The 13,099-nt window shown below is 38.4% G+C and overlaps 1 protein-coding gene across 5 annotated transcripts in view; it reads left to right on the top strand.

Annotated features, from left to right (window-relative positions):
- LOC139719286 (tumor protein p53-inducible protein 11-like) overlaps positions 1 to 12,795 on the top strand; it is a 137,191-nt gene extending 124,396 nt beyond the window's left edge. For all 5 annotated transcript variants that reach the window (XM_071630710.1, XM_071630709.1, XM_071630711.1 and 2 more), the window contains 6 exons: positions 4,371 to 4,464; positions 6,057 to 6,115; positions 6,902 to 6,950; positions 9,711 to 9,810; positions 11,008 to 11,109; positions 12,569 to 12,795. In XM_071630710.1, the coding sequence (XP_071486811.1) occupies positions 4,371 to 4,464; positions 6,057 to 6,115; positions 6,902 to 6,950; positions 9,711 to 9,810; positions 11,008 to 11,109; positions 12,569 to 12,753 (589 nt within the window). In that variant the 3' untranslated portion in view covers positions 12,754 to 12,795. The remainder of the gene's footprint in view (positions 1 to 4,370; positions 4,465 to 6,056; positions 6,116 to 6,901; positions 6,951 to 9,710; positions 9,811 to 11,007; positions 11,110 to 12,568) is intronic.
- The last annotated feature ends 304 nt before the right edge of the window (positions 12,796 to 13,099 follow it).

Here is a 13,099-nt window from a genome sequence, read left to right as displayed (position 1 = left end):
TTCATCTCCCAATATTGGTGCAGTACAAATGTCTGTAATGTTCCAGTATAAATGTCTGCATAAATGCTATGTATTGCTCAGTTACTAATCTGTAAAAATGTTAATGTTTTCCCAGAATCCCTTATTGAGGACTTTATATCTCACTGGCAAAAAAAAAAGTAACGACTTTAAGATAAGCAGGTAGACATGAATATAAGAGATGTGTCTGCAGGTAGAGAGAGAGAGAGAAATACCTCTTTTAAGACACTTTCTACATATCTTGTTGCATCATATGTATAGAAAGTGCTGTGTTCAACTGTGCATCTTTTTCACAAAATGCTGCATGTATGTGACGCAGTGAGGGAGAGAAAATGAAGGTTCCTAATTGAACACAGTCAACAACCCAAAACACAAAATATGTGCATAAACAAAATGCCTTCGCATGTGCAGCCGTATTGGAAATGTTTTGAACCCAATGTAAAATCGAAAGAGACAAAAATTGTCAAATCAGCGACAAAAAAAAGTGAATCCCAGAGAGAGAGAGAGAGAGAGAGATAGGGTGGTATCACAAGAGGCTGAAAGGATAGAGGACACCAGCGAAAACATGAAAATTTGATCCCTTCCCATGTGCAGTAATTTCATCATCCAGCCCTCCCCCCCCCCCCCCCCCTCCCCCTTGTGGGCTGGAAATCAATAATGGGCCTGTAAATGTTGATCTAGCCTAGATATGAACCAACTGCTCCCATACAGTGCAGGTGCTCTGTTTACTTTTTTCGGGCTAAATATTGAATTTCTATTATTGGAAGTATTCTCATGATGCCTTGCTTCATCCTAGTTGCTCATAAAGTGAAACAGCCAACGAGGGGAAAAATTCTACCCCACATATATTTTAAATCCTCTTTAGCCCTTTGATTTGCATCATCATTTTGTAGAGTGCCTTGCTTATGATTCAACCTAGTTGCTCATAGAGAGGAAAACAGCCAACACGGGAAAGAAAATTTCCACCCCACACGTTTTTAAACCCTTGTTATTAGTCCTTTGATTTGCATTATTAACTAATTTGGAAAAAAAAAAGTTTTGGTGATGAAAGGGAGGGATTCGCGCACACACTGACAAGCAGACTGATATAAATCCACAGTCTCTAGTCAGTGTCTGCTGCGCTATTTGGAAAATCATTCTCAGCTGGTTGTAAGAGGGAAACCCTTAGGGGGTGCAGTGATCAGAGACTGAGATAAGCACTTACAGCTGAATAGAGGTTTCCCTTCCCACCCCACCCCAATTGCACACACTCACACTTACACTACCCCCCCCCCCCCCACACACACACACACACACATAAGACTATCTCTTTTTTTCTCTCTCTCTCCCTCCTTCTTGCTCTTTCTCTTCTTGGTCTTCCTTTTTTTTTGTCCAAAATGCATTTTTTCCACGCATTGAAGACTAGTCCCCAAAGCATACTCAGGTAGGTGTCTGTGAAAATTGCATGTTTTAGCAAAATCAGCGCGTCCCCCATGGGTTAATTTCTTTATCTTGAGTGTGGTGACAGTTTCATGCAGTCCTTTAGCCCATACATTACTTCTGTATTTCAGTACCAGCTTACAGTACTTGGCTATTTGTAGCTGATACATTTTGTAGCTGATACATTTCGGCAAAAATTGGTTTAGTTTGTCATGGACACATGCACAGGGGGGAAAAATGTTTGACCTTTTTCTCCAATCCATGATGTTTCTTTTTATAGTTTTAGTACTCATGGTAAACAAAATTGAAATTAGATACAAAATGTCATGATGATGATATTAGCTTCTGCATACATTTCCTGTTTCTTAAAAGTTGGTTACATGGAGAACATCGGTCCCTCTATGTCATCATTTCTGTATTGTTTGATGAATCTGTGGCCAAAATTGAATCGTAAATTGAAAGAATGCTCTGTGAAGTGGTAGGGGGCATGATGTTCACCCCCTTTAATTCTTCAGAGAAGGCCGATGCACGAAATAGATCGAGGAAATCTCTAACCAGCTGGTGACCAAAGGAGACAAGAAGTAGGCATGAAATTGCTTCTAGATTATGCACTCTTTATGTGCCGCATCGGATATTAAATCTGATTCAAGACTCCAGGAAGGGGGGGGGGGGGGGGGGGGGGGGATGAGAGGGGAATAAAAATGCATGCGACGAAAGAAGGAAAGAGGCAGGTCCGAGAAGCATCTCAAGATGGTAACCTGGAGGTATATTTGAGATGGCAAAGCGGATAAATCAATACCAGAAGGCAGATGTTGCATTCAATCATGCAGACCGTGAGATGTGGACACTTTCCTTTGTCCCGCCTAGACAGATAACTTCTTATTTTGGAGAGAGAAAGAGAGGAGAGATAGATAGATAGATAGATAGAGAGAGAGATAGATAATAGAGAGAGAGATAGAGAGGGGGAGATATAGATGGGAGAGAGAGAAAAGATGTTTTATTAAAACTTTTCCCCAACATGTCTGCAAGAAGCTCCAAGCGATGAGTGTTGATTGAAGGAAGATGCGTTAATCTCACACAACACTGAGGAATTAAAAAGCTATTTTGGGTGGATTCTTCGTTTCTGCTATCCTGTTATCCTTTGTCATTATGGTATACTTCCTAAAGGTATTCATATTTAGGATCATCATTCAGTATATTTATGATGACAGGTTGTGTAACCTTAAAGCGTTGGGGAAAAAAAACAGTGTGGTTTTCTGTCTGTGTGTGAGTTTCACAAGAGAGTGGAATAGAGACTGGGTTATGAAAGAGTGAGGTGTGAAAGTTGAAAGGACATTTTCTCTGCTCACTGAAATAACTACATGCAACAACACCAATTGTGACATCATGTCTTTCCATATTTTTCATTACAAATGCATAGTATTCAGTTGTTCATCAAAGTATTAAAGCTTCATTAAGCAACAACAAAAAACATGTGTGTGTAACATAGGTACAAGGTGCGTCATTTTTATGTCTAATTACAATGTACCTATCGTTTGCAGTACTGTAAAGAATATTATGTGAATTTCAAAGCCTTTCATGTTCAAGACTTTGAAGGTTTCAGCAAGATTAATTTTGTATATGATCTAACAAATTGTCGTCAAATTTCTCTAGTGATTCAAATATGACACTGGTGTATGAATTGATGATATCTTTGTATATTGTAGTGACTCCAGAATAAAATACTCAGTTGGAGGAAAGGAAAAGATTTTTTCATTTATTTTTCTCAAATCAGGTGGCAGTGCTCACAAAATCTGGCACATTCCTTTTTTTGAAGCACTAATTGCTGCCTACAGGACTGGATTCCAAGCAAATTGAGTTTACCTTTCATGGAGGGCTTTCACAGGCTACCTTTAAACCTATTAAGTGGGTGCTTCTCCATTGATCCCCTTGGGAGAATCTCAGGTGATATGGGGGGGGGGGAGCCCCGCCCCTTAAGTTATCCCTATTCTGATAGATTGATGAGGACTTTGGATGGCAGATGCATGGTTTTGCTGTGTTCTCCATGTGGACAGATTTATGGAGTTGAAGATTTATGTCAAGTCATCAAGTTGAGCTTAACGATCATTTTATAACCTATCCAACGAACAAGCTTTTTTTTTGACATATGACCATTTGTGTCATAATAATAATACAAATTTGCATATTTGCGCATAAAGATCCTGATTGTCTCTCATATTTTTTTCTTATTTTTTGTCACATGAAACTGCATAATTTGTATGGCAGTCAGTAGATACATGCTGCTTCATTCTTTTTTAAAACTAAAAATCAAATACATATCACTTTGCTTCAACAGAGACTTCCCTTATCAGTTCTTTGTTATCTGACCTGGGAATATTCATAGGGAACAGTTCCATTGGTTCCCCTTCCATGATTGGGAGTCTGGTTGGGAATACTCATATGCACTCACTCAAAACACTCTCCATCCATAGTGTTCAATACATGTCTACACCTTGCATATGGGACTGACGCATAATGCAGTCAGAAAGTCATTGGTATTCTTAAGTACTCTTCCTGATTTGTGTCAAATGTCATTGGAAATACTTTTTTTTTTACTTTTGATTAATGTCATGTTTTGGTGTTCTTTCTTTTCTTTCACACCCCCTGTCTCAAAAATCATCTTTCTCTCCCTGTTCATTTCTATCTTTTCTTATTTCTTCTGTTAATCTTTTTTCTCTTTATTTCATATTCCATCCAAAAATCTCTCTTTTTTCATATTGATATCTTTATCTATCAATCTATCTATATAATCTATTCATCTATCTATCTATCTATCTATCTATCTCTGTCAATCTATATATCTATCTTTCAATTCCCCTATCTATCTGCCTTCATTGCTGTCCTTCTGTCTGTCTACCTGTCAATCATTCTTTCTACTACTGCCACTTCTGCAGGAAACAAAGTAGTGGGGACCTCCAGAGTCGCCTGAAGACAAGAAAACTCCTGGGGGTTGGAGAATGTGAAGATGGGTCCGTTCCGCTCTCAAAAGTGAGTCTTGTCGTAGCCTAGTCTAGAAAGCTGTTAAGTTGAATGTGTTATACTCACTGGATGTATAACTTGTCTAGATCTCATCTTATTGTTTGGAAGCATCTTGGCATTCATGATAAGGCTGAGGAGAAAATATGCAAGTAAAAACTGGGGATCTTTATGTTAGAATGCAAATGATTCAAATTGACTTAATGTCATCAGCTGCATTCATGTGATTCCAATTATTTGAATGTCACCACTTGCATTCATCCCAGGACAAGATGTTTTACACACAATGTCCCTGGATGATTGCCAGTGATGCAATTTATATGAATGTCACCATCTGCATTCATCCCAGGACAAGGTATATCTTACCCGCAATGTCCCACAGGATGAATGCCAGTAATTTGAATTAAAGGAATATCACCACCTGCATTCATCCCAGATGTTTTGCCCATGATGTCCCTGGATGGATTCCAGTGATTCCAGTTATGTGAATGTCACCAGCAGCATCTGTCCTTGAACAACAAGTTTTACCCATACTGCCTCCCTTGGTACAGAGGTACAAATTGGCATTAGAGAATGCGGGGGTATATAAACCATTGTTCAGTTACATTGTAGCAGTGGTTCCAATGACCTCAAGTTCTAAAATACTGTAAAAGTGGAAATTTTCGCGGTGTTCAAATTTTCGCGCATTTCGCGCAACCAGAAACTAGCGCGAAAATAAAAGCACGCAAATATTTTTGCTTGCCATATGTGCCTGTGCGTGATGTCTTGATTCCGCGGAATTAAAAACACGCGAAACTCTTCCGACCCGGCCAAGCGCGAAAAATTAGTCACGCGAAAATATCCCCTTTTACAGTAATCAAAGCAAAACAGGTACAAAAGCTAGAGATCGCTAACCCATGCAATCCATCATGTTTGTTTGTTGGGGATTTTTTTTTTTCTGTGTATGAGCTCCCTTGAATGTTTAGAAATGTTACTTAACTGCACCTTAAAGAAACTGTTTAGATGCTGTCCATGACATTACTCATGATATCTCTGTGTCTAAATATATTGTTTTTCTCAGATGACCTTCATCTCCTCTTGAGCAGAGTTTGACTCTGATCTGGCTTATTATAGTGGCAGGGTATTGTGGTAGACCAATGATAAAGGGAACTGCACTAGCAGTATCCTTATTCTATCAATTTTAGAATAATTAGAAAAATTATATTGACGATGATGATGATAATAATGATAATAGAAATAACAAAACAATAAACAGTGGCAGATTCAGGGGGAGTGCATCTAACCCCCCCCCCCTTATTTTTGGTTAAAACAAAAGAAAACAAAAAAAATGGAGGAGGGGTGCGTGCCCCCCCCCCCCCCAAAAAAAAAAAAAAAAAAAAAAAAAGCGACCCCTCTTAATGGAATTCCTGGATCCGCCCCTGATAAAGATGATGCTATTAAAATGATAGTAATCATTATTGTTAACATTGATTGTTGCTTTTGATGTTATCACATTCACTATTGGGAATAAACAATAAAATTTCAGCCTATAGCCACAAGTCATGTACAAAAAGGATCATGAATGACAACTCCCATAAGACTTTCTTCTGAAATGTATTTTACAGATCAGTCAAATTCTGGGAAGTGATGACCATTATCTCATCAATTTTCCTGCAGGTTTGAGGTAAGCTCTCCTTTGTCTATGAAGGTAAATAATACAAGAATGTAAAATATTTGAATTGCAGTGTGATGAATCGTATTATTAATCATACTTTCACATTTTGTGTAAATGCTAATTCCTAAACCCTCTATCTATCAAATGTGTCAAAAATGTCAAATAAGATGGTCTTTGTGAGAAAAAAAATGAGAAATTTAGGTATAAGTCAAATGCAAAAATTTGGAATGTTCACTTACTCCTGCATAAATATCAAATTCATAGTAAGAAATTGGATTTCTTTTTGTTTTTTGTCTGTATCGTATTTTCATATTTAGTTGTTGGCTTGTTTGTTTTTTTATTTACTTTATCATGCTCAATGCCCAATCTTAAACATGTGATTACCAGCCATCTTTCTTTTATTGATTTATCCCCCTCCAATGAAAGAAAACAAACAAAAACAAAATATGAATGAAACAGTCATACAGCAACCTACCCTGTGAATAAAGTAGTGAGAAGATAATAGTTTGTCCCATTTCGTTTGGAAAATCTTAACACAGAAATGGCATGAATGGTTAACCATCATGCCATATCTGTTTCTATTGTTGTTGTTTTTTCAGTTAGTCTTTGCATCAATTTTTGGAATAGCTCATCATTTGAAGTTGGTGTTTGAAGTTGAGAGCTTAAAGTTGGAAGGTTCAACAATACCAAACTCAGAAAGTTCATTGAGCTTTCATAGTTATGTGTCGCGTATCATGATAAAAATGACAGTATGTTTCAATTTTACTCTTCTCCTGTTATATTTGTCTTCTTCAGGTTATGGCAAGTGACAACAGCTATTGTCTTCACATCTGTATCACTTTTGGTAAGAGATGATGATATATGATGATGATATGCATCTTACTCTATCTTACCACATATTAGCATAATTATATGCCTCACTTTATCTTACTTTTATGTGGCAATTACCCCATACCGTCCCCGTATATATTGTTCTGAAAGACGCACACATAGAGAAAGAAAAATGAATTTACTACAAAATCACTGATCACGAAGAAAGGGAAAATATTAAACTTTTGAAATTTGAACAAGTACAAATTTCTTTCTTTTTTGGCCATATCATATTTTCTGCTTGAATGTCTGCAACCTTGCTACCATAAATTTATTATGGTACAGTGTTACAATTTGATTATTCATCTGGATGTTTGGGATTTCCAACTTCATGTCTCCTGTATTCCTCAAAGTCAAAGGAGATGTAAGTTATCCAGACAAAACTAGATTTGGTCATATTACATTCCCTTGCCCTTGACCTGAGAGAACAGCTTAATTTTCTAATCTCACTAATGAAGTGTCCAGTTAGGACTGCATCCCACCCATGCGGAACATAATTTGGTCGGTGTGCACAGCGTGTGGGAGTGTTTTCGACACTAGCGATGTATCGTGTTTGGACACGACATTAGGGTCATCGTTCTCCCACTCTGCTCACCGGTGCAGAGATGTCTTTTCTGCCATGTAATCCAGGGCAATATTGCTGTGCAAGCACTGTATCCTGTGTATGCCTGACAGAATTGTGTTAGCAAGTTCCTTTGAAACATTGTTAAAAGATGTGGCTTCTTTAACCCTTTCAGTGCCAGTCACTTTGTACAGTGTGTACAACACTGTGGGGTTTATCTCTGTACACAAAGGGTTAACTGTGTTTCCACTTTGACGAAATTTAAGCGTTATGGTCCTTAACCCGTAGAGGACGGGCTGATTTTGCTAAAACACATATACTGTAAAACGAGAAATTTTCGCGTGCATTTTAATTTCGCGAATTTCGCGAGCGCCAAAATTCGCGAAATTAAAATGCACGCGAAAGTTTTTGTCTACACTACATGCATTGAACGCCAGTGGCAATTCGCGAAAATTTCATGCCGCGAAAAAGGCTGTCAGCTCCAATTCGCGAAAATTTCATGCCGCGAATATATCATGTTTTACAGTAGACACTTGGCCGAGTATACTCGCGACTCATCCTCAATGGATTAAGCTACCCAGTACGTCTCTAATATTTGACAGAAACTGAAGCTTTAGAAAACAGTGCCCTTTAAAATGAATGTTGTATGCTTCAAAAAATATAGTCTGTGAGTCACAGATATGTCATCCATATATAGAAACAAGTGAACTGTCATGGTTGAGCAGTTAGGACCCTACAGATAAGAGTACATGCTTCCATGCATGCATGAGGTCCAAGTCTCAGCTTGGCAATAGTGCCCTTTTGCAAGGCACTGTACTGAATTCTCATCGTCAAGCCTTTCAGAGGAGAGTCTGACTTATTGAAAAGCCTTCAGTCCCGTGTATAAGAGAGTCATACCCAATGCACATAAAAGAACCCACTTCACTTCCCTCGTAAAGAGCAGGGTGAAATTCTGGTGAAGTGTACGGTCAAACCAAGGAGGTTTAATACATTGGAGTTCCAACTGGCTGCAATTATTCAAACAGTTGTCAGATTTCTATTGATGTGCAAAAGAATTCCACAGGTGCACTTGTGCCTTTGATGATCGATGTTCCAAGCCGCCGTCTTGCTGAGCAATCTGAAGATTCATTTTGAACGTTGTCATAATGTTGGCCATATTTTGCTTATTTATTTATCAAATGAAATGAAATTTTATGTAATGATAAAGCATGTAAAACAAAAGTCAATTCCGTCCAGAAATTTGCGCAAAAGTGTAAATCAGAGCTGTATCATGTGAAAATGTTTCAAACTGTACCATCCTGGAAAGCTGCTTTTATCACTTTTCCGCTTAATTTCCACAAATGAAACTAATATGGAATATAGTGCCCGGATATGCCCAGTCGAGTAATTTTCATCTTTATTTCAGCATTTTTTGCTCAATTTCTATTCGCGCATCCTCGTGTCTGTACCACATACCTTTTATAAGAAGGGATAGCGAAAAGTAATTACCATCACAAAGACATATCTTCCATTGAAAGGGGCTGGTGATTATGCAATGAGACACGAGTCAATCGTCTTCCTATCTGAGCGGCAGATCCAGTTTGCCACATGTTTCAAATATTTTTGAGCGGCGGCTTCGAACATCTAGCAAAGGAAATAAGACGGTTGTGACTCCATTCTCTAGAACCTCCTTGGTCAAACATACAAAATAAGCTGAGGATATACTCAGTAGGAGATTGCCAAATAAGAAGCAGCAAACACACTGACTGAGTACGATGTGTGTTTTACTATTGAATTTGCAATGTATTATGCCTGAGTGCAGTCATGTATCAAATATTCTGCGTGAATACAAGATCAACTCTGACATAATCAATGAATATCAAAGTTATATAATTTCTCTTTAAAGAAAAAGAAAATGATTTAGTGAAGAAATGGACCAGATACAAATTAGGGAGTGGGATGTTTCTTTGAGAATAAAAATTGTCCCCCTCTGAAGTAGCTCTAATAGATGTGTTATTTATTATTCATTTTACTCCTGCCACAAGCCAGTATAATCATCATCACTATATCACTATGTGGAAGGGTTTTATCTTATGCTTCTTGCTTCTAGTCAACATTGAATTGAATCACTGCTTGTTGTAATCATATATCTGCCATAATTCCCTGATCTTGCTTTGTTTCAATCTCCCGCAGTGCATATTTTTCCCTGTGAGTCTCTTCAATCTCCTCTTTGCCAGTGAGTGTGGCCGGGATGCGGTTCTACCAATTAGGCTCTTCGGAGCTGCCGTCACGTGTAAGTGGTAACGCGATTCCCCCCCGCTCGATTCCGATGCATGCGACACGCAGGAACATCACTCACACACTCACAGAGACACACACACACAGACACACACACTGACACACTCATGCACACATGCAGTCTTGTTCACCCTATACTTCTGCAAGCACTTGACCCAAATATACGGACCCCCCACCGAGTATGCGTGTATATATACCGCTCCATCCCTCCCTTCAAATGCACAGAAAAAAAAAATCACTCACATACACATTCAGCACAGAATCACAGTTTTTCCCAATCCTTCTCTCTCTCTCTCTCTCTCTCTCTCTCTCTCTCTCTCCTTTTCTCTCTCTTTCTTTCTTCATCTGGGGCCTTCTGTGGAAGCAGTAATTGTGATGACAAATGGCACACACACACACACACACACACACACACACACACCATTGCATTCATATTTTATAGCACACTGACATAACAGATTTATTATCACAAATTATATTTCTTTCCCCAAGTTCAAAGTTTCTTGTTATACAGGTGTTTTGGGGGTTTTTTTCTAGCCCTGATATAGCAAAACAAAAAACAAAGCTTTGATATAAGAACAAGTTTACTCTCCTGGTTTAAAGTGGTATGATATAAGTAGAGCCAAATGCTGTGTCGGGGATTGATGGAGTGCATGATATTTGCAGTAATTCATAGATATCTTTCCCTAATTTCAGTTACATAGAGAATTATATACAGAACAAGACATTGATTATTTGAATATTACACTTTAAATTATTAAATGTGCAAATTATTTGATAGAAAGTTCATTGTGTATAATATGGAAATCAAAATCAAGATGTATTATGTAAAGTTAAAGACCCTTTAAAATTTGCCAGGTAATTTGCTCCCGCTTTAAGAGCATTAACTACAAAATGATAATTACTGATTGAAGTATGTACTTGTTACTTATACCTGTCCCTTCCTTATCACAGGATGAAGTGCATAGGTGATTCGTGGAACGTTGCTTTACCATATGACTTAATCATTCCAATACGAAAAAAGAATGTTGAGTCTGTGACCTGTGTAAGATCTTCAAGGAACTTTTCAGGAACTTCAAAGACAATTTATACAGCTGCAAGAGCCATAATGGCAACAGCTTGGAGCTTTCTAAAATGCAGTTTGTTCTCGGTATATGTCATTAATACCTTTCTCTTGATTCTTTACCCCAAGGTCTTGCCTTGCTGTTTTGGAGTGCCGTGAAGTCGGTCAGTCGATACGTCATCAGGTGGACGTTGCTGGCTGAAGTCCTCTACCTGTCAATTCAAGTAACTGGTGAGTAAAACTAGCTCTTAATTCTGTCACAGGTGCCCTTCCGCTGTAATGATAGCAAGAGGAGCAAGCAGTGGACTAAGGGATAATATACAGTGGTGGATCCAGAGGGGGGCGCACCGGGCACGCGCCCCCTTCTTTATTTTTTGTAAAACAAATGAAAAAAAGAGAAAAAAATGGCCGGGGGTGAGTGCACCCCCCCCCCCCCCCCCACCCCCCGCCCTTTAATTAAGGTACCTCCCCTTTATGGAATTTCTGGATCCACCCCTGATATAAAGGGATAAGAGCCAGCATTGGCTGTTGGGTGATTGGTAGTCTAGTGGATATTATGGCACCTGTCTGGCAATCAGGAAACTGTTGGTTCAAGTCCAATCTGAGTAAGTATGCCCATGAATTTTTTAATCATGGCTATATACTGTTATGAGTACTGAATTATCCATGCTTATTTACACCGGTCGACAGAGGGCACTTTGTCAGTCAGTTGCAATAAAAACAACTTGTTGCAAGAATTCATTCTTTCGAACAGCAAGGTGTTACATGAGATTAGTTATTAACTCGTTGAGGATGAATCCCGAGTATACTCGGGCCAGCGTCTGTGGGAAATGTGTTTTGTAGCAAAATCAAACCATCTTCAACAGGCTAAAGGCATTTCTAGCAACAGCCAGGACCAAGTGAAAGAGCCTCTTAACTTACATCTTTTGATTACTGACTTTTCCATTGAACTGTAAATATGTGGTAGCCAAATTTATGACCGGGGATGAGCAAAGTTTTGTCCAAAGAACCCTGTACAAAAACAATTGCTCACATTTGCAGTGGGTAAATTGAGCAGTTTAATTGGTCTGTAGATGACTACCAGAATTATTCTGTCACTGATTTTTTATTCTTTTGTGGTTAGCAGCATTGTTCTCCCAGTCATGAAAGATAGTGACAATCACATACCTCAAAAGGCCCGAGCCCTGATGCTCTAGGGTACAAGTCTGGCTTTGCAGCTCTTCACTCATAATTGTTCATGACATATTGATGATAATGGTAATAATAATAAACCGTGCTAATATAGCGCATAGCACATAGTGCATACGACCCTATATAATCAAAAATGGAAAGATTGATATAGGCCTACTTCAGAAACTGAACATAATGAGGACACAATTGCTTCTTATTTATATTTTTTTTTTTGTTAAGTAGAATGATGCAGGGTGGTGTGTAATATTCATGCTTTTGTAATTTTGATAAAATATGTGGTAATATTTTGTGCAATATATTTATATTTAACTATGATTTTTTATGTAGATGTTATGTATGACAGTTCAATGTGTTGATATTAAATTTGAATGTATTTATATGTCATTGCAATGTATTTTGCATTTGGGCTATGAGTTTGCAAGTTTTTTTAATCAAATAAACCATTCTAATAATAATAATAATATTAATAATTTTTCATCTCTCATCTCACCCCAAACAGTGATATGGTTTACACTCTGGGAGACCACATTCCTCTCCTTCACCTCTTTCCTCATCCTCGCTACCATGGCGATGGCCATCGTCATCAGCCTCTACTTCTACTGCACCCTGGCGGGCATCACCTTCAAGTCGCTCCTCAAGGGCAAGATGCTCTTCGCTGACTTCACCCAAGATAAGTTTGACTGATGACCGGCAATGGGTTGCCAGGGCTCTGACAGGGAAGCAGCGAATTGAAAGTGAATTCAGAGAATGGACTGGAAATTTTTCCATTGGAGAAGAACTTCATCTCTTGCTGTCTCATAGAAATATTGCTAGAACGTGCAGCCGATGTTGGTTCAAATTCTCTGCTGAGTCTAAGACGGGGTTCTAAGAGATGGGTAGCATTAGAATTTCTCTCACAGAATGCTGTTTTAGTCTGCAATGAACAATCATTCAGTGCTAGATCCCTTTATTTCATTTTCATAATCTTTCTAATCCAGCAAGCCACTGCACTAAAGGTGTTTGGCAGAAACGAAATATAATTTAAAAAGGT

This window comes from Diadema antillarum, unplaced genomic scaffold (genome assembly GCF_040938485.1).
Source record: "Diadema antillarum isolate AM-2024a unplaced genomic scaffold, OU_Dant_1.0 scf00000108, whole genome shotgun sequence".
Lineage (NCBI taxonomy): Eukaryota > Metazoa > Echinodermata > Echinoidea > Diadematoida > Diadematidae > Diadema > Diadema antillarum.
This window is presented reverse-complemented; position numbering and strand designations above follow the sequence as displayed.